This window comes from Cottoperca gobio, chromosome 11 (assembly GCF_900634415.1).
Source record: "Cottoperca gobio chromosome 11, fCotGob3.1, whole genome shotgun sequence".
NCBI classification, from domain to species: Eukaryota; Metazoa; Chordata; class Actinopteri; order Perciformes; family Bovichtidae; genus Cottoperca; species Cottoperca gobio.
In genome coordinates, this window is record NC_041365.1 from 8,980,640 (window position 1) to 9,008,220 (window position 27,581).

At 40.4% G+C, this 27,581-nt stretch overlaps 1 protein-coding gene across 1 annotated transcript in view; it reads right to left on the bottom strand.

Annotated features, from left to right (window-relative positions):
* trps1 (trichorhinophalangeal syndrome I) overlaps positions 1–27,581 on the bottom strand; it is a 58,321-nt gene that overhangs the window by 22,434 nt on the left and 8,306 nt on the right. Inside the window, exons 8-9 of the mRNA XM_029443705.1 lie at positions 22,689–23,143; positions 22,357–22,637 (exon numbers count right to left, since the gene is read on the bottom strand). Coding sequence (XP_029299565.1) covers positions 22,357–22,637; positions 22,689–23,143 — 736 coding nt within the window. The remainder of the gene's footprint in view (positions 1–22,356; positions 22,638–22,688; positions 23,144–27,581) is intronic.

Below are 27,581 nucleotides of genomic sequence, written 5' to 3' on the forward strand. Positions count from 1 at the left end.
ATGCAAATGTTAGCATCCTTATATACTCATAATGACAATGCTTACATGCTGATGATTACCTTGTTTACCATCTTAGTGTGCTGGCATGCTAACATTCCCTAAATAGCATTTAAACAAAGTACAACTGAGTCTAGAAGTCTGGAACCAATTCATGGCTATCCACTAATAGTTGTTACGACATTAAAAAAAACCCCCACAAATGTCAACAGTACATATTAAGTCGGGGGATCACCGGAGACATTAGGATTTGCTTGTTAGGGAAAACAACAGGAACATGTACCAAGAAACACTTTAGTTGTCTGACTGTATCTGTCCTTCCATAAAATAAATATTAAAAACATTTCCTGACTGACAGACATTGTGAAAATGACCTATTTCTAATAATAATATAATAATATTTCCACTGTGAAAACTTTGCGTTGTGTTCTCTTGTGTATGCGTACATTTCTGTGTTATGTATTTCTAAATCTCTGTATATATATTTGAATGTTTTACTGGGTTCTTTGTCACTTTGTGTGCGCTTGTTCCTTTTCGCCACTGAGGCTCCAGCGAGGCTAAGTGGTGCGACCAGCCCGGGGCCCATTTGACATTTTCCATCTCGACAGGCCCTCAGGGTGGAGTTAGAGCCTAACACATCAATATCTCAAATACTATAACCCTGTTTCAGCCCTTCCTCCCTTCATCCCTCTCTCTTTCTCTAAGTCCTCTTGCTTCAGTGGGGCCCACACACACACACACACACACACACACACACACACACACACACACACACACACACACACACACACACACACACACACACACACACACACAGGGTGTTGATGGCCATGCTCTAGCTGTCAAGAAGAACCAAACAGATCAGCTACCCTCCAAGGAGTGTGTGTGCGCGTGTGTGCAATCAATGTCTCATCTTTGTTCCATTTGCTCCAGACAGCACCATGTATGATAACCCTCATGTTATCGGAGAGAGAGAAATAGTTGCTTAGGGAATATCACCTGACGTCCTATTTGTAGAGAGTTTTCATATTGTCCTTCACAGCCCTCCATCCACTGAGAGAACAGCATAAACACAAACAAAAAAGGTGTCCTATCTTGCTTCAAAAACTGTCACTTTATCTTAGGCCTTAATTGGACCTCAAATTCTTTTTTCTTATCACACATGGATCAACAGGTTTGAAACCTGGCCTAGAATCAGGCTCTGCTCTAACACCTTCCCATGCAGTGTGCTAAAGCCACAGTGAGGCCAGATCTGGAGACCTGAGCTAAACTTAGACCTATTGCTCTATTTCTTACCTTTGTATATCTGCAATCTACAGTTCTTGTCCATGACATATTTGTCATTGAACCCATAGTTCCTCTTCTCTAATGTGGGTTTTTAAAATGTCCTCTGATATGCCATGTCTAAAGTGTATTGGGGGGTGGGGCTCTGCAGACAACTGTTTTGCATATTTTTGCTTTAAGTAAATGAAAACAAAATGTCATAAATTCTGATTAGTTGTATCTTAATATGTGATATGAACTGACTGCGAATTGTACAGTATATTATTCTATTATGTAAATAGTTGCATTTATGTAGGTAAATAAATTGATACATAAATTATCCATTGGGATTACTTTAAGGCCTAAAACACCAACATGTATCATCTTAGAAATGTACCATTTTAATGGATCTTACATATTTACTAGTCTGATAGTGGTCACTATGTAAATCAATATCCAGGATTTATCTCAAGTACCAAGAAACACTTTTCAAACGAGGTGGAAAAAGAAAGAAACTGAGCAAAATGTATTAAATTCAAAGAACTAATAACAAAATCCTTGTAATAGAAACTGTGGTTGAAGAGCACTACAGAGGAGACTTTTTCATTTTCAGTGAGAAATGGAAGTGGGTCACTCAAGGACAAGGAATCTCATTTTTTTCTCTCTCTGTCTATCTCTTCTTCTCTACCACCCCTGCAGAAAGCAATCTGTTTGAGAAAGAAACAGAGAGATACAGAGAAAGAGAGAACAAGAACAAAACTGTGAGAAAGAAAGGGAAAGGGAGTGAACAAATTACTCCTAGTAAATAAGATTTTGTACTAACAGCTTGATATTACACACACACACACACACACACACACACACACACACACACACACACGCACACACACCCATCAGAGTTCTTCATCCGGGTACAGCCTGAGGACCGACTTATTCTCCTTACACTGTGACAGAGACACACTCTCTTAATGAGACACACACACACACACACACTTGTACACTCGCTAAAGACACCTACAGCCGACAAATACCAAGGCCTTTAAAGTGATAGTTAGCACCTAGTCATCACTGAGAGAGAGAAAGAAAAAGGGAGGGAGGGATAGAATGAGGCAGAGGGAGAGGCGGGAGTTAAAGGGAGAGGGATGGGGAGAACATTTAAGACGGAGATAAACATTCAGAGAAAGAGAGGACGACACAGAGAAGGGGAGATGCTTCTGGTCGGAGTACACAGCTCAGATTTCATTCTTCCGTTTTCCTTTCATTATTTTATCTCCTGCTATATTGTTTCTCTCATCTCTTCACAGCGAGAAAACAAATAAAAACAATAGAGACACTACAGGTTTGAGAGGAGTAAACAGAACGGAGGAGAGATACAACACAAACAGACGAGGTAATATCAAATGCAACAACACCCCAAAATGTGTTTTCACTGTAGCTGAAATACGAAGCAGTGGGGCAGCTGGACTGTTTGCCCATTGCTTATGGTATCATGAGTATACTGTGCTGAACAGTAATGGAAAGACTACATCAATAAAAGGGGGATGGATACTCCTTTACTCTTACCACACAGCACATGCACTTTTGTAAACATGGGATTTTAGTTGTATTGTTTGTAGCCACAGCTCGTTGCTCCCTCTAGTGGTTATAAAAACCTTGATGTCATTGATGAAGAGCCAAATACTCCCTCACAGTTCAGGACATTAAACATTAAACATTACATTTTTTTTAAATGTTCTTGACTTAAATGTGTCAGAGTGACAGAGTCATTGATTTGTTATGCCCGTAAATGTCCACAAGTATACTGCAAGTATGTAAAAGGTTCTACGGCATTCAGAGCATTAACACAGCTGTCAACAACTATTAGCTTTGTAAAGCTATATTGCAGTAATGTCTATCTGAGCAGAGAATGAAATCACACACTCTCTCTGTGTGTCGTTATCCAAGCTTCTCTGTGCTTTGTTTACGAGCTAGCATGTTAGCATCCGAGTCACTGTGTGTGGCTAGCGAATGGCCGCCGCTATACACAGCACTCATTGTAACAGATAAGAGTCAGAGAAAAGTCAACTTCTAAGTGAACTAGCCAACTGATCAACAGAGAAACTGAGAGAAATTAATATATTAAGTTAGTGGTATAATCGTAACATTCTGAAGTGCCGTTATATTTATTTATTACAGCGCTATAGTTGGCTGGTTATGCTAACAACTGCTTAGGAGTTGTGTTGGACAAGGTTTTGTTGTTGGACTAACCACATTTATAGCTCTGCACCGTAGCTGCTCGAGCTAACGTTAGCTTCACAGGCTGACAGGACAGACTGCTACAGAGTTCTGAATCCTGGAGGTATAAATTCAGACATTTATAAGGTGACGAGCTTAAAACTGTGACATACAGTTGTGTCATTTACACTTGACACTACTGCTAGGCTACTTGCTAACTAAGCCAAATTGCAGAATTAATGTTTATAAACTACAGCGGAGAAAGTTTACCGGTGATAAACTTAAAAGTAAGATACGTTATAGTTAAAATGAGGCTATTGCAATTAAAGAAATTGCACTCTTTCAAATTGCGATATAAAAATGGTTAATTGCTCAGCCCTATATGGCACATACTGTGTCTCCCCTCTCTGATGGAGCCATTATACAAAAGACAATAGGCTCTTGATTCCAAATCCCTGCCAGTTATCTTAAATCTACCAACACAGATGAGCAAACACACCAGGAACTGGACATCGTGGACACAGATGGAGTAAAGAGCTTGAAAAAATAGAATGGAGATAATCACACAACAGAAAACTGACTTTTGTGTTTGATCATACAGTTTGTGCATGTGTGTAAAGTGGGCATGGGTGTATTTGAAAGAGTGTGGGTCCACAGTGTTGGCTCTCCATCAGGTTAGCAATAAAGTGTTAGGACAAAGACAGGATGCAACACACACACTAACCAACCCATCCTCCCAAACACACACATGCACACACACCTACACACAAAGAGCAACAATGTTATGACAATAGTTTTACAGCCCACTGTAGCTGCACATCTGGATAACATCAGGACACACAGGCACAGAGTAAGTGAGAAGTACCGAGATGATGTCGAAGAAGAGAGGCAGCCAAGAGAGGGAGCACACACTCACATGCTGCCAAGAAAAAGGCAACAATCTTGCTTTCCTCTCTCTCTCTCTCTCTCTCTCTCTCTCTCTCTCTCTCTCTCTCTCTCTCTGTTTTATCCCTGTTTCTATCTATTTCCTCCTCACTCTCCCTCTCTCTCTGTCCTTCTGTTCGCTCTGTCTCTTCTCTAATCCTATACGACAGAGACACAGAACACAAATCTCCCTGTTGGCAGAGGAAGAACTGCGTGTTTCTACTGAGAGAGAGGAAAAGAGAGAAAGGGGGGTGAGAGAGACAGAGATTGACTGTTGAACACCAGTTGAAATGATTTATGAGGTTGGAATCTGTGCTGGAACATATGTAGACACTCCTTGTCTTTCGTTCGTTCGTTCTTTCTAGTACACACACACACACATACACACAGATCACACTCTTTAGCCAAACCGAGTGTGTCTAGCAAGCTGCAGGTTGTTAGTTGGTGTACAGTAGACAGCTACACATCGTGCAGTCAGACACTACATCCTCTGTAAGCTACAGCTACTATATATGAACTGTACTGCGCTCACACACACACACACACACACACACACACACACACACACACACACACACACACACACACACACGCGCACACTGGCAGGCTAAGGCAGTAACATTCAGCTTCTCTGGGGAGCCACATTTCTAAATCATTTGAGTTACGAAACAAAAAAACTTTACGAGAAAAGCATCCAACCTCAAATGATCTTAATGAGAAGAATCAACCGAAACAAAAGAATACCAGAGCCTGTTTCTAAAAATCACATCAAATATTTGACTGACCTAATTCTTTGGTGGTTTACTGTTTCTCTACTTTGATCATCACTGTGTGTTTGTTACATTAAAATGACCACATTGACTCAAACTCGGCAAAGTTTCTAGTCGACTTACAAAAAGCATTTACTGGTAGCTTTGTTTAGCTAATAATGTTTAGAACGTATCACAATATGCATTATTTTATTACTTTCCATTGTGATACTTGCAGACAGATTTTTAGATAAAATGGTCAATGTAAGTCATGCATCACTCACGTCTAAACACTTTTACAACTAGCCTAACATAAACAAATAACAAATAAACCTCTTCAAGATGACTCTACCCTTTTTCACTATGTGAAAAGCTATTTCGGTTGCAGCTCGACTCCGACCCACGAGGAAGATCCATAAAAAACATCTGAGTTCTCCTAACCTGGTACGTACACCAAATATTTATGAACTGGCAAGAATGGGTGGTGACCTTTGCAGGCTGCACGGTAAAGCACAAGAGTATCCCTGAATATTACATTAGAAGGCCAAACAAATGTCTTTCAGGCAGACTTATGCGCTTGACACCTGGATTTGAATTTATTTTTTTGGATTGGGACGATAAAATTTAATACCGTTTTAATATAGAGCATGAAACTGATGTGCTGCACAGAGTTTATCGCTATTGCTAATTTGCTTTTACATGTAAAGTATAACTTTATAGCTTTAATAAAACCACAGTATACTACAAATATGCAAATACAATAAAATGCATAAAATAAAATACACATATCACTACACACCGATACACCTTGATCATTGACAGTAAGTTTGATGTGAAGATCCCTGCAGTAGGTTACTTTTACATGTGCGAGCACCCATGACAACTATTAGAGCTGAAACAATTATTTGACTCATTGATTTGTCAAATCGGCAGAAAATAACCCGCCACATGTTAGATTTTGTTTAAGTAATTTATCAAGCAAAAACGACGATCATTCTCTTGTTCCAGCTTCTCAAATGTGAGGATTTGCATTTTTTCTCCTGGTTGTATTATTGAAGATTAACAGAAAAATAATCCGTATTGAAAATCTATTAATTTCTCAGGCAAAATTGCACATATTTATTGGGCCTAGGTTTTCAAATGCTATTTCTTTTTTCTTGGTTGAACATTGAATATTTCTGGACTGTTGATCAGACAAAACAGGCAAATTGAAGACGTCAACTTTTTTTTTTACGCCAATAATGAATTAATCAAAAAATAATCAAGAAAAAATATTTTTTAGCTACAGCCCTGACATCCATTATATGGATCTGATCTCTCTGAACTAAACAAGACAGAGCTCATATGAAAAGGTATTAACAGAAAATATATTGTGCCAATATTATAAAAGCTTTTTTTCTTTAAACCCAGCTGTAATTAATGGCATTATTGAAGAAGCACTGACACAGAAACATAGTGGTAGGAACGAGAGGAGAGAACGGGAGGAGGGGGCAGAAAGAGGAAAGGCAAGTATAAAGTAATGAGGAAATATGAGTATCCATCACAGAGATGAATAAATAGAGGATGTAAGGACAAAGACAAAAGGAGAGAATACAAGAGATCAACAGACAGAAGCAATCATTTCTGTTGTGTAAGAATTAGTTGATTCTGTAATCTAACTTTGTCTCTTTTCCTTCCTTTTCTCTGCCTCCCTATCAGTCTCTCTCCCTCGTTCCCATAGTAATCATTCAAACCTGATTGCTCTGATCCCTCTATTCTATTTGTCATTAAATACTAGGCACACACACACACACACACACACACACACACACACACACACACACACACACACACACACACCAAGAGACAGCAACAAATGCCATTTAATCAAAGAGCATAAATAAATAAAAGATTTTTATTTCCCATAAGTCCATCTGGTCGCCTGCTTCTCATCACACACACACAGCCTTCATCTGCTGGTCAATAAAGCTCTCTCTCAGACACACACCCACACACACATGCATACACACACTCTAAATCAAAGGCACGGATGACCACACACATTGGCCGGTGAATCTAAATGTAGATGAGTTCAGTCTGCTAGAACGACTGGCGGCAAGAAGAAACCTTTAGATCAAGCAAATCTATTTGTTTTCTGTTATTTCACTCACCGTGGTTGACCGTCCTATCAATCGGCTTAACAAAATGTTATCGACAAATGTTTCGTTGCTTTAATTCCAAAGCACTCTTCTGTTTAGTTTAAGTGTGACTACACTTCTGAGCCAGTGTTTCAAAAACACACTATTGTCAAATTGCAGAGAATGAAAATAGAACTAAACTTAGGGCAGCACATAAACACAAGCCAGAAAGAAAGTACATCATACGTTTATTTGCTGATTCTTCTTTGATGGATTATACCTTTCAAAGAAGTAGCCGTCTCTGTTTCTTTCTTTTTTAATGCTGTTAGGAACAAAATGAGATAATTTGAAGTTTGATGCAACCCAGAGCAGAGAGAGTAAAATGTGTGTTCATGTTGAAGTCACCTGTATTTTATTTTTTCTACCAGACTAAACCCATGTTGGTGGTTAACCAAAAGCAGACACCGCATCGGGGCTGCTGAACTTTTCAGAGCTATTCAGTAGTTACAATTTAGGCGACTGGTAGCTCGTTTTGACTGAATGGTTCCAGATACTGAGGAGCCACAGGATCTAAACTCAGGAACAACACTCTACAAGTCCCCTTCCTGCAATCTTCCATCACATTTGAAGAACTGTGAAGATCAGAAAAATCATTCAGACACGAGTTAACAACAACAGAGTCGTCCTGTTCTCCGTTTTTAAGGTGGGGAAAGTTGGCAAACACATCCATAGCACTTGTCTCCAAAGTAAATGAACTGCTGAATTTGTTATATTTCTGTTAGGGTGTTTGTCAAAACACTGTCAAACTAGGGTGTTTTTGTTCACCAGGAGAGATGCTGATATTGTTATTAGGGAGTTTAAAAAACATGTGGCTATATCGGCCAACCGTTAACATTAATACATGATGCCTTAGATTTTAAAAAATAAATAGTGAACAGGCTAAATACTGGGTTGTACTTGTCAATTGTTCTAGTGGACAACTTATGTAATGGAGGACATATTTGAAAATTACCTCATTTATTACATATAGGTGCCAATGTCATCCATCATTAAAAGGAACAAAAAAGAAGAATCATATTTAAACACCACTGTGGATGTTTGGGATAATCCACAGCCTGAATATCACTGTGTTTGACATTCCAAAGGTTTGATTAATACTGAAGGCAAAAAAATGAGAAATTCCTGTCATTCACTGTCTCTCAAACAGACACACGCCTCTCTCTCTCTCTCGCTCTCTCTCTCTCCTCTCTCTCTCTCTCTCTCTCTATCTATCTCATAGCTCTCTCTCGCTCATCTATCTAGCTCTCTCTCTCGTCTCCCTCTCCTAGCCATCTCTCCTCTCTCTCTCTCCTCTCCCTCTCCCTCTCTCCTCTCCCTCTCCCTCTCCCTCTGAATGAATCGTTCCTTGTCTCTGAACTGATGGAGCGATAAAGTTGGTTTAAAACAGCCGTAGACACACCGGCACACACTGCCGAGGCAGGAACATGTGTTTTACATCAAGAGCTCCCAGCTATACAAGAGCTAATGTTACCATCTGTATGTGTGTGTATGTGTGTGTGTGTGTGTGTGTGTGTGTGTGTGTGTGTGTGTGTGTGTGTGTGTGTGTGTGTGTGTGTCAGAACAGGAGTGGAACATGTCTTTGCTATCTCTTATCAGCTTTTAATCTCCCTTCAGCAGAGAGGGAGAGGGGGAGGAGAGAGAGAGAGAGAGAGAGAGAGAGAGAGAGAGAGAGAGAGAGAGAGAGAGAGAGAGAGAGAGAGAGAGGGCGAGAGAGAGAGGGTGAGAGAGCATAGGCACTCAGTGAGAGAAAGTGATAACCACTCAGTAAGAGAGGGGAGACACAAAGTTATCCCCTATCTGTCCATCCTCCCATTTTTCATTTCGTTTTGCAAAGCTCCTTTGCTTTTTCCCTGCCCTGGGGGAGAAGGACAGAGCAGAGCGAGGAGTTGTCTACTTTGGTGTATGTGTGTGTGTGTGTGTGTGTGTGTGTGTGTGTGTGTGTGTGTGTGTGTGTGTGTGTGTGTGTGTGTTTGTGTGTGTGCGTGTGATTTAATTTTTATTGTCTGAATACTGTGGGAGATCACGATTTTCATCATGGCTTCTTAAGTTACTTAGGAGCGCAGGCAGCAATGTCAACATTCATCCCTCACTTAGTGCTTGCTGGGAACTCAACAACTATTACTTAGCTTGCAAAGTTTGTTTAGACCTTCCACAGTGCTGTCGCTGTCCAATTTGCAATGCTGCAGCATCTGTGACGTTCACGTATGTTTTATGTTTGTCTTGAAGAGTTGTCTGTCCAAGAAAAATAGCATGTGGATGATAGAATAACATGTAAACATGGAAGTCTCATGAACTCATCGTGCAGCCAAAAATACTAATCATCTAATGGTGGAAAACACACATATGGAAAACCTTTCATATAATCATTTGGTCTGTATGATCGTAAAACATTTGAGATACCAAACAAATAGTTGATGAACGTGTGACTTAAAACCTTACAACAATAAACGGTGATTCACTGTTATTAGGCAGTTAATCCATTTTAAACTAAGAGGTTTCTCTTGCACTAGATCACTACTTATTGCACAGACCAGATAATGTGATTGGTACCTGATAATGGAGCAGGTGCAGTGAGAGTTTCAGCTCAAGTGTAACAGGTATGAAATGCTGCCGGGGATTAATAGTGTTTAAACAGATTGGAAGTGCTAAATAGAGGATTTGAAGAACTCGGTTTGCACATTCGTCTTGCTCAAGCCTACAGTTCTGGGGCAGTTCATACATTTCAGGAGATAATGAAGATTTAAAATGTGCTAAAATATGGTCTGACATTTCATACTAAATTCAAAAGATTGTTTACAAAAGTTGAATAACAATATTTGCGAAGCTACTGCACCTTTACGAAGGTCATCTGGCAAACTTTTACTGCACAAGAGCAATCCAGATGATGTCAAGTAAGCTGTTAACACTGCATGACGCGCTCTCTTAAATACTTCTGTGACTCAGTGTGGACAGAAATGCTGCAACCAGCACCTGAGATCTGGCACCTTAATAGGCAAAAGCAAACTACAGAAAACAAATACTTTTTGATGTAGAGTACATATGCATGGAAAGACTATCGCAAACAGGAATTAGTGTTTCATTTAGTTTGATTCCTTGTTGTTTCAATTGACTAACTTACTAATGTCTACAATACATTGGAGGATAATTAATCTGACACTCACATTTAATAACCAAGTTGTAGTTTTATGTCCTAGGAATGCACACACGATATGATGCAGTAAAGTCTGGAAACTTCTTTTGTCAGATTGCTAACCTTCTCTTTTACTAAGAAATTCAGAAACAGCGGAAAAGAAAGACAACTATAGATTTACAGTGCATAACGTCTAACACACACACACACACACACACACACACACACACACACACACACACACACACACACACACACACACACACACACACACCAGCTCTAAAGTAGTTTGGTTGATAGCAAGCTAACGTACGAAAGCACATCAGATAGGCTACCTGTTGCAAAACATCCTGTGACCACCAATGTGTGACTTTGGGTCCAATCTAAATGGAGTCAAAACCATTTTCATGCTCACATGTTGCATCTGCAGGTCACACATTTCGACAGATGCCAAATAGACACTGGTATCTAGTAGTAGTTGATTGCGTAGGAGTGTAAACTGCTTTTTTAGGGCGGCCCTGATTCCTTTTGTTACGCTATTTTCATGCTGAATGACTAAACTTATGAGCACATCTCATGCTAATTTAAAGAGATTTAAAAATGAATCAGCTAATCGATTAGTCCACACAATTGTATGAGTGTTAGTTGACTAAGAGTTTCTTTAGTCAAGGACAGACCTGCTGCTTTCGTTCCAGAGTTATGCTAATATCAAATGTGTTTTATTTTGTAAGAACAGCAAGAACATTTTTTCAGCTTCGGAGGCAGATGTTACAGAGTTACTGCTTACTGTTGCTTACTGCTGAAACAGTGATTTTGAACACTAGCCAAGTATGTGTGTATATATATGTGTGTGTGTGTGTGTGTGCACACTTTCAGACCTTATTAGGTTGCACTTGTGGTGATGCTTAACCCCACTCAGAGCTTGGCAGCTGCTCCCCTTTCTCTCTCTGTCTGCCGTTACTTCTCTCTACCCTGTGTCTTCTCTCTCATCTTCCTGTCTTTGTTGTCTCTCCCTGCTCTTTCAGTCTCTTACTCTTGTCTCTTTGGAGCTCTCTTCTCTCTCTCTCTCTCTCTCTTCCTCTGTCGACTGCTCACTCTCTCGGTGGTCTTGAGGTAATGTAACACTTGTTTCCTGGTTGATCTGCAAATAGGGGGGCTTTAAATAATGGTGATCTTTTACACATGTTCATCTGTTTGAAAAGTGCGTGTCATACGTATACATTATATGTGTGTAACTTTTAACTGTATACAGCATAAAATACATTAATGCAATAAGTCAAACTGTTTACTACGCAGTATTGTCTTGTTTGAGGTTCACTTCAAACTGACTGACTGCAGACCACAATGTAAGTGCAATCAGTGATTAAAGGTACGGTCTGGAGTGTTTGACCACTAGTAGGTGGGTGGGTGAGTGGGTTTTGTCTGCATCATGCACGTTCACACCCTGCCATTGATTTTGCACCTTTCCACTGATTAACAGTTGGTGGTTTTAATGTGCCAACACATATTTCTTCGTCAAAGGAAATGAAGAACAAGACTGCCAACAAATACAATTGCCGTAAACAATGCACAATTTAAAATATTTTAAAAATCCGCCTTTTAATTGTTTTTTTTAGGAAAGATCTCAGGAATTGACTTCGTCAGCTGAGACAGTGTTAATATTATTGATAGAAATGGTGACCAAAACTATGAAAACATGATCCAAACTGAATTATTCAAATTATTTCCAATAATTTTTCTGTTGCTCTCCTATTTATTTATTTGATCTATTTATTTATATCAGCGTAGTTCACAAGTCTCTAGGTAGCATCACACATTAAATCTGCGAATCTGAGAGCGAGAGATAGAGTTGCTCTTAATCAGTGAGCTGTGTTAGATCAAAGGAATAACATGGAGCCACTCTAAGAGAGGATTTTCTTTCTAAAATGGATTTGGTTATCTCGGTGACCTGAACCCAAAATACAGGAAGAAATGTAGGAGTGAATGTGGATCCAATCAGACTTGGCTTAAATAATGAAAGATTATATTATGTTTCAGTTAGTAAGATGGATGGTTCCAACATTTCTAAAGGGAAGAGATAAAGCAGTGTTGTAATCATGTGGATCTGGTGCGAATGGACACATGAGGCCATGTTTGCCTCGAATGGGAAACACATAAACTACAGATACAGCCATTTGTGTCAGAGCATGTGTGTGTGTGTGTGTGTGTGTGTGTGTGTGTGTGTGTGTGTGTGTGTGTGTGTGATCTTCTTTTATAAGTTATATCCAGTTTGATGATGTTTGTGCATAAAGACATTTTGGGAAAATAAATGCTCAAGGACTTGTGAACACAGCAGTAGCTCAGAGTGATGCTCACGCACACTCACACACACACACACACACACACACACACACACACACACAGAAACACACACACCCATTGTTTTGGCTGCACCTGGTCTATTAAGGAACAGGATAGATGGGACTAGGGGACCTGACTGTGTGAATGTTTGTGTCAGAGCATGTATATGTGTGTGTGTATGTGTGTGTGTGTGTGTGTGTGTGTGTGTGTGTGTGTGTGTGTGTGTGTGTGTGTGTGTCTGTCTGCACAAACTCAAAAGCCAAACATCTGCAGCAATGACGCAATTCAAGTAACAGCACAAGTAACAGTACACACAAACCATGCAAGAACATAAGAATTACGCAGTTATAAAACTGATATTTAACAGCACAACAAACTCTCACTTTGTGTCTTCTCAATGAAATAAGTTTTCTGCGCTAACTAAAAGGGAAACCACTTGCTTGAATACTGTACATTAGTTGGTTTTATCTATCTATATTCACTGTGGGCATTTGAATTGTCAGTTGTCAGTTTTGCTTGCAATAAATGTAATTGTATTATGTTGGGACAAGGGTCAAAGGGCAGAGGGGGTCGCATGCTGTACAGATTGTAACATTTGTGATTTGTGATAGTGGGCTACAAAAGTAAAAATTGACTTGTCTTGAAATCCCAACGTTATCTTAAAAACCTGTATCTTTCAGGCTTCATTTTAAATCATACACAAAGTTTACAAATGAAACCTTACATTTCTGTTCACACTGGTCAGGAAAGGTCTCATCCGTGTCGTCACAGAATTTGAAGTAGGTGGAAGTAGTGGCATGGAGGCCAAAAAGGCAACTAGAACAATCTCTTCAAAAGACAAGGCTCTCACAGCACAACTGGACAACAATGTCTTTAGCTTTGGGGCTCTCCACTGAGCTACACAGGACCACCGAACCACGATAAACATCGATATATACTCTGGGAGCACACAAGTCGTGAACAGTTGAAGCGGTGTTGAGTTGTGTCGGGTCCTGTTGTTTTGTACAGCCAGAGAGAGTGAGAGAGAGAGAGAGAGAGAGAGAGAGAGAGAGAGAGAGAGAGAGAGAGAGAGAGAACACAAGAGAAATGGTCTTAAGGGAAATCGAGTATACAAGATGCATCATGCCAGTGGAGCAGAATTCATAAACACGCACGCACATGCACACTCTGGTGGAGAATTCCTAATGAGTGAAGAGCTCACAGGGGACACAGAAGGGGAGACAGGCAGAGAAAAAGGAGGAGTTAAGGGGGAGACAGGCAGAGAAAGAGAGAAAACTGATGTATCCTTTGAGCTTTCACCCCATATCAAGTATGCATTGCACTGTGAGTGTATTATAAGTTTGAGGGTGGATGTGCGTTTCCACAGAGAGGAGTTAAAAGTGAAATCTTCCACTTTACATTCCTCTCACACAAACACACACATGCACACACACACACACACACACACACTAGGATGGCACAGTCTACTGCACGTGCCCAGAGCCATCTTGCTACCTTGCCAAGAGGGCCTTGGACCGCCAAGGTTGCCATGGCATTGCTCACACACACACACACACACACACACACACACACACACACACACACACACACAGACACACACACACACGCACACACACACACCAAAGCAAGGTGTGACTAGATGTTCTAAAGTGAAGTGGATTAAAGTGTGAAAATGACTGGTCGAACCTGTGTGAGAGAGTGTGTGCTTATGTGATGTGAATCTGAATATGCTTCTTTATTAAATCTAGGAGAAGGTGTGCTGCTGTGAGGATTCACATATTTCATACTCAAACTTGGCCAAAATACAAGACTCACTAAAGATGTTAGATGTGTCACAAGGAAGGAGCGATAATTAGCAACTGACAACAGATTACACTAACTGGACTTCTTGTCATTCATTGTTTTGCCGTTGTGGTTTGACAGGTAATCTGCACTGCGCCTCCTTAAAAGTTCAATTATTGATAACTTCTTTTTTTACCTCGCATGCTGCAACACAATTCAGAGCTGTGTTTTAGCACTCCCCGCCAGCCGAGACACATCCTTCCACTGAAGTGCAAGTTTAAAAGTGTTTCTTCTACGCATATCAGTGAACAAGGCCTAATGTACAGAACAGAATGATAATAAGAGAGGGAAAGACATCATGGACCAGAGAACCAGAAACTCTACCTTATAAATGATATGTTAAACAGATGTACATTGTTCTTGATTAAATGTTTCTGCTAAGCAGGACATTTTTACATTAAATAGCCTGGATACACGGAGGGATAGGAACTGAACAATTTGAAGTCATTTATCAATCTTATTTCAGTCATTTACTGGAAGCAGTTCATTTTCTCTGGCCCCTTTTCTCTCGTTTGTCAAGTTACATCAGTCACCACTATTACCAAAGCAAAAGGCCTGATTGTGTGAAAGAACTTCAGATTAAAAGAAGAGATGAGGGAAGGAAAGGAGAGCCAGAAGACAGAGGAAAGGGGACGGCAAGCAGGGTTTTCAAATTAACTATTGGTCAGGGGTCAGATGGACATTTAATCTAACCAATCAGCTTCCTAATTATACAAGTGCTGCCAGAATGGAGTGTGTGTGTGTGTGTGTGTGTGTGTGTGTGTGTGTGTGTGTGTGTGTGTGTGTGTGTGTGTGTGTGTGTAGCTGGCTAGCGTTGCGTGTAGAGGTCTTGTTGTAGCAAAATGATCATCTGGCCTCAATATTGGTTCCATGTGTGAACACACACGCATATACATGTCTACACACACACACACACACACACACACACAGCCTTTAGTGAATTGCTCCCAAATTACACAAAGAGAGAGAGAGACAGGGAGAGAGAGAGAGAGGGAGAGAGAGAGAGAGAGAGAGAGAGAGAGAGAGAGAGAGATAGAGAGATAGAGAGATAGAGAGAGAGAGAGAGAGAGAGAGAGAGAGAGAGAGAGAGAGAGAGAAAAAGAGATACAAGCACTGAGGGACTGGGTGTGCAAGCCATGGCAGAAAAACACTGAGAAATAAAGAAAAACGAACACACACACACACACACACACTTCCAGTAGTGTGTGTGTGTGTAAGATTATTGTAACAGTAATTGATGTAAACGTCTAAATTACAGCTAGGAGCTAAAATAACCACTGTGTTTTACCGTTGCCATGTCGACATGATGAAAAACACCTGGTTGGTTCACTGGCAGGGAGGGTGGAACATCTGTGTCATGGGCACCCGAGCTGAACCAATGAAAAGGCCGTGTGTGTAAGCGACATGTGTCTGAACCAATGAACTACTGGAAAGAGAAGACATCTGAATAGATGGCATGTTAGGCTCAAGTCAAACTAATCATATCCTATTATGAGATATAAACCACTGTGTTTTGTGTAAATGACGTTCAGATCAAGATTCTTGTATAATCATGCTTAATATAAAGCTAGTGCAAAAACTATCTGAATACTTTTAATGGTTTTTCCTACTTTGGTGCCAGATTAGTAGGTTTGTATGAAACAGGGCAATTCACTAAGTGGCAGTAAAGTTTAGACAATCACAGGAAAGTCTCTTCTAATACTCCACTGCTCCAAGAAGGCTTACTGGGTCCCCTCCACAAGAAGGTCTGACAGAAGGGTCAGCTGCCCAGCATCAGCCCTGGAGCAAATAAGGTTTCGATGTCTTGGTCAAGGACACTTCAGCAGAGGAGGTACGTCAGGCAACATACTGTCGGGGATTGAGCCTGAGATTTCATCAAACAGACATCTGACTAATGTGAAAAACTACACTGCCAAATCCTGGGATTTCAAAAGTCAATTTAGTGTACTTCTATATGACTGATGTCTGACTTAACACGGTGTGATGCGGTGAAAAAGTCATGTTTCCCAAGCAGGTTGAAAACAAACACTTGACTTTCTTTTCATGCTTTTTCAAACTCGAGTCAGTCAAGCTTACAATTCAAAGCAAACTTGAAAGGAGAATTAACATCCAAGCATGAGCCAAGATATGGTCAAGCAAAAATGCTACTTTTTGATTGGTGTGAGCGAAGAATGCCAAGCTGTCACCTTCCCACTACGCATGTTGTCAGATGCAATATGTGTGGGTCAGCGTGGCATGTGTGGAATAGCCAAAATGGGTCTAAATGTGGTTAACATGGTGTAATTTGTTTTTCTAGCCAAATGTAATGTTCCTAGCAGACAATGAGACTGCTGTGGACTGTCGCACAGCGTAAAGCCACACACGGGTCATAACTGTGACACACACGCTAACACACACACACTCTTTAAGCAGATACACACATAGCACGCACAAGCCTGTCCACCAGTATTTCCACAGACAGACACACAAACACACAGGTCAAAATTACAGCAAACAGGTTGTCTGATTATGTTTCTGCTACACTAAACACAGCCTGGATTTTATACACTATGCACATTACCACACACACACACACACACACACACACACAGGTTCTTTTTTCTTTCCAACATGGCAGTGTTTATTTGAGTCTGTGTCCTGATGGGAAATGTGACTGCTACACAAACAAACTGAACAGCCCTGTACAGACAACTCTGTCTGAGAGTGTGTGTGTGTGTGTGTGTGTCTGAGTGTGTGTGTGTGTGTGTGTGTGTGTGTGTGTGTGTGTGTGTGTGTGTGTGAGAGGGATAGAGAGAGGGAGAGGGAGCGGGAGAGCAGTTTGGTGAATATCAGTAAGTCTTCCCCTTTTCCGAGACACACACACACACAAAGTGCACTTCAGCAACTCGAATAAAGAATAAAGACAGCGCTTTTCACATTTTCCATCAGGGACTGTATATGGGATGCTAACAGGCTTCAGCAGAGCAGCCCTCATCTATTAGCTCCAGTTATATGTCTGAAGAAAATGCACCTTTGAGCTCAGACTGCTCTCCATCATACTGCTGTATTGATGTTTAATGCTTGTGGTGCAGTCAATAGCCGTCAGTGGCATATACCTCGCCTACATTGTCACATCTGTGTAGGCCAAATCTTCAACATCAGCAAATAAAAATAAATAAAGGAGGAACCAAGGCCAAAAGGACTCTCAGTGATGAATAGATAGCACTCATTGTGTACTGTTGGCATTATGGAATTGTCTGAAGGTCAGTTTAATATCAACACATAACAAACATAAACATTTTGTCACCAAGATATTAATTGTTTTATCCCTATATTTTATTTTAGAGCACTGTTCTAGTCTACTTCAAAAAGTAATAAAGGCCTATATATATATATATATATATATATATATATAGGCCTACAGAAGAAACTCTACAAAACACAATTATACATTAATGGCAATTTGAAGGGATAGTCTCATGAGTTGGTGAGTCAGAGAAATGGAAAGACAATATTCAGATAACATAGAAATTCAGTTAAGGAACACAATTCATAAGTTAAATCCCCATAGTTTTTTCCCCCCTTTTTTGTCTTCAAAAAATCATTAAGCACACAAACACAGTGCATTGACGCACGCACGCACGCACGCACGTACGCACGCACGTACGCACGCACTCACTGACTCCAGCATAAGCTCCATAATTTCCTGTAGCGGAAATAAAGTGATGTTAAATTATCAGCATGGAAAATAAGTTAAATTCATGCTTTAATTTCCTTACAAAACACACACAATCACGCACACACACTCAGAGAGAACATCGCACATAATTAAGTACACAAGAAAGCACACACAGCCGCGCAGATGCACATGTACGCTGACACGCACCAATTTACGCGAGGAAAGAGAGAAGAAGGGAAATAGAACATAAAGTAATGAGAACTTTATGGAAATACAAGTGTGTGTGTCTGTGTGCGTGTTGTGTGTGTCTTTTAAACATAATTAGCTTCGTCGGGAAGACATGTAAACGAGAGAAACTTTAATGAAACTCCTCTCTGATCCACTGAAAGCACACATTCCCGTTTATCTCTCCTAGTTCGTCTCTCTATTTTCTCGGTCCGTCTCTCCACTCGAAAGGAATTGAATGTCACGCATGGGACTTTTAAAAACCCCCGAAAGGTTCACATTTCAGTATTGCATTATTACCACATAAGATGAACACAATTACATTGTGTTTGTAAGGTCACATACACAGTTTCTTCCTCTCTACATCTACTCTTCTCTGCTGTCCTTGAGCTGGAATTCCCTTTGAAAACACAGTCTGGAATTTATTAGATGATCTAAGTTTCGAGTCGATTCACATATGTTTGGGTATCTTCACATGTGTTCACATATGTTTGGCTCAGAGGCGGACCTTTCTCAGCCCTACTTAACTCGAAAAACCACCATTACTCAAAGTCTGTCTCATTCCATTTATAAACTGAAACATTAAGCAAGCTTTTACTTTAATTTCATTTTTAAACCCCCATACACTTTCCATCCTTGCTTCATAAAGTCAGTCAAATGTCTGGGGGGGAAAAAAATGTCTTCAATGTAATATATCACTATGAATACAAAGCCTATAGCGTCTTAACATGGTTACACTGTGCAGCAATTATAGATCAGACCTTTCAAAATAAAATATGCTCTCCTCTCTACAAAACAAAAAGAATACCAGAATACTAAGATACTCAGATTGTGCTCAGTGTGTGTGTGTGTGTGTGTGTGTGTGTGTGTGTGTGTGTGTGTGTGTGTGTGTGTGTGTGTACGCCTGAAAGCTTTTGTGTGTGGTGTGTATCGATCCACGTGTATCAGGTGAGTTGTCCTTTGAGAAAAAGAAGGGAAATGAAAGAAAAAGAATGAAAAGAAAAAAGGGGAGAGACGGATCGATGTAGAGGAGAATAGAAAGAACAAGTGAGGATTTAGAAGACACACACAAGTACAGAACCGCACACAAGGCACATAAAGAAACACACACACACACACGTGTTTGGATCAAATATGACTTTGGCCATTTGTTTCTGCTTTTGTCTCTTTTTTAATCTTTTGCTTTCTCCTTACTTACTTACACTCCCTGCACCCTTCCGTCATGACTCTCCTCTCAGCCCTCTCTCCTTCTCCCTCACTGCTTTTCACTTGCCATTTAAAAAGAGTCCATTTGTATTTTGGGCGGATTCAACTTTTATAATTCAACTGCGTCAAAGGCTACATGTGAATTGAAGTAAAAGTCAGTGTGTGTGTGTGTCGTGCGTGTCCTTAAGTGTCAATATATGCGCGTGTGTGTGTGTGTACTTAGCTATTTCAGATTATCCTTTGCATTAGCGCCCCTCCCTTACCCTGCCCAGTGATGAGTCAACTTCAGCCTGTGTGCGTATGTGTGTGTGGTATATTCGTGTGTTAGACGTGTCAGTGCATGCCATGGAAACTGAGAATAAATATTGTCTAGTTAGAAGAGGGAGAGGGAAAAAAACAGTAGCAAAGGCCATATTATGAAGCTATTTAGGTAATAAGTCATGTTCAACTTCTCTATTAGATTGCTTCTCTTCCCTCCCTCTAAAACATTTTATATAACATTAGCTTTTTTGTAGGCAGAAGTATTCACACGTGCAATATACGGTCCACATGGACCCTGGCTTACGTGGGCCAACCATTACAAACTCAAGATGTGCAGCCAAACAGTTGCTGTTTAAACCAACACAACTCTATTTTTAACTTTAGTGGAAATCCCAAAGTTAGCAAATATTTCCATCTGAATTTGGGAAAAATGTAAAAAATCCCATTTTATTGAACGGCGCAGCCATAAAAAACATTGATTCTTGGGTTTGACTATTTCCCTCGGGGTAAACGTCATAGAGCTTCAATGAAGGGTTGTGAACAAACTGGTACAGAATAAAAAAGAAAATGTCAGACAGTGAAATACAGTTCCTCCGCTTTCTTTCCCAAGATCTACAGTATGTTAATCTCATGTGTGCTAAGTACGGAGTCTTGACACTGTGAGCTTATCATAAAGACTGGAAGCAGTTTAGTTACAGGGAAGCCAAGGGGAAAGCTGTATGATAAGGGGTTAACTTCTTTGGTACAGACTTTTATCTCTATCTTAATCTCCACACTAAGACATATTAAGTACCGAATAGTTTGAGACTTCGAAGCTTCATTCATAACGTTGACAATGAAATTCTAAAATCAACATTTGAATACTGCGCAGCTTTTACTTTTGCAAGTCTATTCATTTGTTTTTAAACCCGGTATTTCTTCACAGATGCAGTTAAGATTAGGCTACAACAACATTGTGAGAATTATAGATTCCAATGGGCGCGTAGTAATCGAACCGCATTTATGTTGGTGAAATGACGAGAGAAGGGAAATGAAAAGAGAAAAAAAAAAAAGATTATTACTAATTTAATCCAACTTTATTCATGTTGATGATTTTGTTGGGGGATTTATTATTGTATTATATTTTTAGAGTGATGACGTCATGACATATTACGACAGACATATGAAACTTGACTCTAAAAACCTCAATAGAAGCCTCAAATGTAAAGAGAATGACATTCGGTACAGCTCTACTCCATATCTTCCTCTCAATTTTCCTCCCTTTTTCTCTCACGCATGCAAGTCTCTCTCTCCGCCTCATTCTCTCTCACAGACACACACTGCCCCACCCATGATAATGAGTAAACCTCTTGCTGCCCCACCCAGTCAGGTCTGCCAAGTTTCTGCCAACACCTCACACACACACACACACACACACACACACACACACACACACACACACACACACACACACATATATATATATACACACATGCAACAGACCAACCCAGAACTTGTACAAAGAAGCCATACACTTTACTCACATACTGATATGTGCATACACACACCACTCTCACCCTCAATATAATCACTTACATAGACCCATGTCAGTGCCCTGCCACTCCACACACACACACGTGCACGCACACGCAAACACACACACACACACACACACACACACACACACACACACACACACACACACACACACAGTTCAGTCTATTCTGATCTAATGTGATCATAGCCAATAAGCTCTGCGGCGCTGGCAAACCACAGTCTGTTCCTACCAGTCCATGACATCACTGAAGTGAAAAAGCATTGTGGGCCGCAAAGTAGGATGAGTGAACTGACTGACAGGTGGTAACCATGGGAACTGTCAGTTTGCCTCCTCGTTGCTGTAGCAACAGGCAAGTTTCTCACTGTTGAGAGTTCAAATCTAAAATTAAAAAAGATGAATACAACTTATGGGAAAGGAAATCACGTCATGCAATCATACACACATGGACAAAAGCTCGGAGATGTGAACACACGCAGGAATACACACTTTGCTAGCCAATCTGCATAAGTACTAAATATGAGGGAAGAATTACAGATCTCACTGTAGCAGCTCTCTGCATGAGGTATAATCCTCACATCTGATTCAAAGGGAAGAAAGATAAAGGCCTATTAATAGAAGCACTTTGACAAGTAATGCTCTCAGCAGGTAGGATCTGGCTTTAGAGATCTAGCCGCAAATGCTTTCATTCAGAGAGTCAGAGCTTAAAGCTAAAATCAGGGTGTAAATGAGACAAAAGAGAAAGATTTGGCTGAATGAGAGAACTGAGGAGATTGTGAAACAGAGGGATATAAAGAATGAGAGAAGAAGGAGGGTGTGCACATGTTGCAACTTACCCGTAGAAGGGATTGTGATTCCTCTTTAGCGGCTCCTCCCTTCTCTTGTCCTCCTCCACCTCCACTCCCTCCTCCTCCTCCTCCTGTGTACTGCTGATGCATCCGGCTCTGTTTCTCGCCTCCACCTCCACCTGCAGTGGCTCCTCCTGGCCTCCCTCCTCCGTACAGCCTGGCATCTCCCAAAAGCGACTTGGTATCTCCCAAAAATGACTTGGTGTCTCCCAGGTAAACCATGCTCGGCGAAGTCACGCCTCTTTTCTGCTGCGAGGCCTCATGATTGGCTGAAACAAACGATAGTGAGAGGGGGGAGGAGAAAAGAGAGGGGCTCCCACCTCCTGCTCCTCTTTCAGGTCCCATTCGCTCCTTGGGCACCCAGAGTAAACCGTGGGCCTGCTCACCTCCTCTTTCTCCTAGTCCTCTCGTCTCCCCAAGAACCCAGCCTTTCTCCCGCTCTCTGTCTTTCTCCTCACCTCCCTCCCGTTTCACCACCCCTCCTGCCTCTTCTCTGCCTCCTTCTGCCAACCGTCCCTCAGGCGGTGCAAGGGAGTAGAGGAGGCGAAGATCCCCCTTGCTTTCTTCTTTAATGGCTAAGGTAGAGGGAGCTGAGCAGCCATTGGCTAAGAGTGTTAACGAAGGCGTCAGTGAAGTGGGTAAGGAGGTCGTTGTCAATGAGCTTAATGAGGGAGATGAGTCATGACAGTGGGCCGAGTTAAAATGGTCGAGGAGAGCTGCCGAATCAGGAGCCGTGAAGTCACAGCGTCGACAACGGCAACATGCGTGGACACGCCTGCAGAGAGAGAGAAAAAAGCAGTGAGAAAAAAGCAGTTATCCACAAACAAAAACAACTTGAATTAAAATGAATAAAACTTCATTTTGAACAAATGCTTAAATATATAGGTTTGTCAAACAAATCGTTAGCGTGACCTCTTGAAAAATGTATAAGGGTAATCAAGGGTTATCTTCAATGTGACAGTGAGTCACACTGAAGTCACAGTATCACTAATGAGACTGAACAAAAGAATGAACATTTAAGTACAAGGATTTCTTTGACCTTTCCATCGATTTGAAATGTAAAACGCATTTATTTATAATAGCTTTTAATGGGCTGTATATGACAAATATTGAAAAAAAAAATGCTTGTCATTGATCACATTTTGAAGAAAACCCAGTCCCTGAATCCACTAAATTGCATTTAAAGTGCATTTGTCTCTGCCTGATTTCCTCCAACCACTCAGGTAGAGTTTCACCGAGCCTGTGGCCAAAAAGTGACTCAGTGTTCCACTATATCACTATGAATTAGGACAAAACTGTGATGAATGTAAATGAATCTGAATGACAAGAAATGAATCACCCATCAACAAACCACCTTCATTTCCTGTTGGCAAGGCCCTGACTGACCAGGGATAAATAAGATACACAACATCAGGGTTTTTCCTGGCTCGGAAAAAACTGTTTTGATGCTTCTTGTGCGGGCCAACGAGCAAAATCAATCCACCATCTATAACAAGAACTTGGGACTCCTGTATGCGGTGGCTGTTAGTGGGCAGCTGCTTTAAATTTAGGGATACAGGAAAAATATTAAGTAGAAGCTGTCAAAATAAATAAATATGTAAATATGAATAAAAATGTGAATATATATGTATCTTTGAAAACAAATAATCCTTCATTATTTAGACCGGGCATGCACGAGAAGTAAGAGTTGATTTGGAATATAAGTCAAGTGCTTTGACTCAAAGTAGGATTAAAAATGTCCCACTTATTTCACTCACATCTCATCCAAAAGCAGCAATTTGCTCGACACTGCTGTTGTTTTCGCTTGACTTTTTCTCACCAGTGACTTCTCATTACTGCCACACTGCCACGGGAGCGTTTTATAACAGTGGAATATAATCATGTGAAAGATTTCATTGCAAACATCTATCTCATTGTCATTTTTCTGTTCTAACCTGTTCTTCCTGGGAAAATAATTCTCCATGCAGGAAAAAACATAAACAACACGTAGGGGCCAGTGGGTAGGATTTAGGGGGATCTATTGGCAGAAATGGAAAATAATATTCCTAACTATGTTTTTTCATTATTTTAGAATGAGGCCTTCATATCTACGTGCCCAACATGTTGCATCTCCATGTTGCCCAAAAAACAAACACTTTTGTGTTTTTAGTGGCAGCTTTGGGGGTGCGGATGCACCTGAAGGCCACCATAGGGGCCTTTCTTATTTGAAAGCATTTTATCTGACATATTGTTTGCAACATTTAAGTGAATGGGTAATGACATGTAGGTACAAATAAATAAAAAATGTAAGTTTAAAATAAATGTGTGACACTTTTCTGTTTCCCTCACTTTTTCTATGTATATAATATTTACTGTTTTTGTCCATTTATGGACCTTTCTTTTTTATTTCTGAAGAAAATGAACTCCCTGGGTAATGACAGATTCAAGTTGGGGCTTTAAACAGCATCTTGATAAGATCAAACTAGTCAAGGTATTTGTAGAAATTTGTGAAAATGTGTGTGTCAGTAAAGTATACCTTGTACCTAGTGGACTTAAATGTCTCCAGATGCTGAAAAAAGACACAGTGGCCTCTCTGTTTGTCATCACCAAACTCAACACACACACACACACACACACACACACACACACACACACACACACACACACACACACACACACACACACACACACACTTTGAGAATAGTACTGGCATCACAAAAGTATGAGGAGTTATATAATCCACAAGAGAGAAATGTGTCCAAGAAAGCTCTATTATATCCCCTAGATAAGAATATGTAACAATGGACAGGGCAAAATACAAAATAGTACAAAGGTCTTTTCTTCCCCCAGTAGTGGACTATGTAGTCTATGGAAGCAGACATTTCACTTGTCATATAGTAAAATATGCAGTCTTACATTTGGTTTTCTTACCCCATGTGGATTACATACTTTTAATCTGCCACTGGTGCTAAGAAAGGAAACCTAAATGGATTTGACATGTTTGTGCTAGCGTATGTGCACCTTACGTTGACAGTCTAACAAGTCTACACCGACTAAATTTCTCAAATAACAAGTCTATGTTTAGGGTCACAACCCCCGCAGGCTCTGAGGTCAATACACATCTGCATGTGACAAGTCTACAGCTGCACACACACACACACACACACACACACACACACACACACTCACACACACACACACACACACACACACACACTCTCTCTCTCAAGTGCGAATAATTACTGCCAGAGTAAAATTGCTTCAATAGCAAAAGTTTGATACTAAGCTTCATACATACGTTTACAAAGTGTAACAAAATCTTTGCATCTTATTTTGAAGCCCAAACACCAGCCAAAGAAATACTAGCATTTGTAATCACACAATATAATGCACAGTCTCAGCGATCACAACAAAGGCAATTGTTAGTAAGTTCTTGTAAGTGTGTGTTTGTACCTTACGAATGTCAGAAGCTCAGTGAGAGTGTTTGTGTGTAGAAGTTGTGAAGGAGATTGATTAGTTTGTTTTAGCTGGTAACCCACCCCCCGGCGACACCACAGGCCTTTGTTCTGAGCACCCTGTAATTAAATCCTGAATTTTGTTTTCTACAACTTGGCCTTGGAATCCTTTAAGGTGTGTTTGATTTTAGTGGCAGTGTGAAACTTTCTGGCTTTATTTCAGTTTTATTTGATTTGAGCGCCGAGATTCAGAGCTTAGATTTTGTTACGGACGTGAGTAGACTGTTGAATCCCCTCCACACTCTCTCATTCTGCCTCTCGCTTTGTCAGCCTCTCTCCCTCTTCTCTCTACTTTCCTCTCTGCCTTTCTCTCACTTTCACCCTCCGTTTCTTTGTGTTTCATTCTCCTTGCTTTATACAATATCTTGTCTTTCTTTTTTTTTTACTTCCCTCTCTGTCTGTAACTCCATCCCTTCTCTCGGTCTTCTTCTTCTTCTCTCTGCTCTCAGATGAATCAAACTTTTAAATCTTTCATTGATTTGCAGCACAAATCTGTCTAAGATGGCTCTGTCAGACTGTTATTGTGTGTGTGTGTGTGTGTGTGTGTGTGTGTGTGTGTGTGTGTGTGTGTGTGTGTGTGTGTGTGTGTGTGCAGGAAAACAAGAAAAAGTAACTTGTGTATGTGACTTTGTTTGTGAGCATATATCAAGAAGCAATTCAGATCTGCAACCTAGATCAATACTTACTTACTTACTAACAGTCAAAAGGATTTCACACAATCTTCAGTTCCCTCTCAGTCTCACAGTCTGTATCCTGCCCCAACCTTCCCACACCACCCCTCTCTCTCTTCCCCACCCTAACTTACTGTATAGCTTTCTCTATCATGTGCTGGCTCTGTCACTGAAAACCCAGAGAACATGTGTATGTGTGTGTTTCTGTGTGTGTGTAGGCAACACATTGGCGGTGGCTTATATAGCAGGTATACACATACATTTATATTTGCAAAAAAAAAAAAAACATTTTCCTGTTCAGCATCAAATGATATAAAAAACAAGAAAAAGAAAACCAACCAACCAATTTGTAAGTCTTTGGTTGTATACCGACAGCAGAAAGCTGCTCCAGGAGGGATAGTCGGTAAAAAAAACCCCACCAGTAATAGTCATAAATATATAAATAACTCCACCGACTTTCACAAATCAAAGTCTGTTTACAAGTCTTGGGGAGTACTATTGCACATGTGAAACAAGTTGTATGAAGCCTTTTGTGGCTCCAGAGGGAGCTGCGTGCAATTTAATTGCATCAGATGGGGAAAACTACAAATTTGTAAATGAAAAATAATCTGGCCTCTGCACCCCGCTCTTCATCTCTGCTTGAGGCTAGCGGCTCAAGGCTACATTTGCTGCTGCTTTTATAACACACCCTAATCTCTAAAAATGTAGCCGTCAAGTTGCATTGCTGTGTTGCGTGACGTAGGCGGCAGGTTTTGACAAGGAAGAATGAGTGTAATAAAAAAAGATATCACTGGTTCTGCTGCATCCATTTTAATGCTTTAAATCATGTCTAAAAGGTCCAGTTAGAGAAGGTCCCGAGCATCATAGTGTTTAACTTGCGTTATGAATTAGTGTGATGTATATTGAAGTAGCCTGGTAGCTGTATCAACGTCAAATCTAATAAAGAAAGTACCATTTTAAAACATTTAGACAATATTTATTGTCACTTAACATTGAACTATACAGATTGATTACTCTCAACCAATGTTAGAATAAATCAGTCTCAACA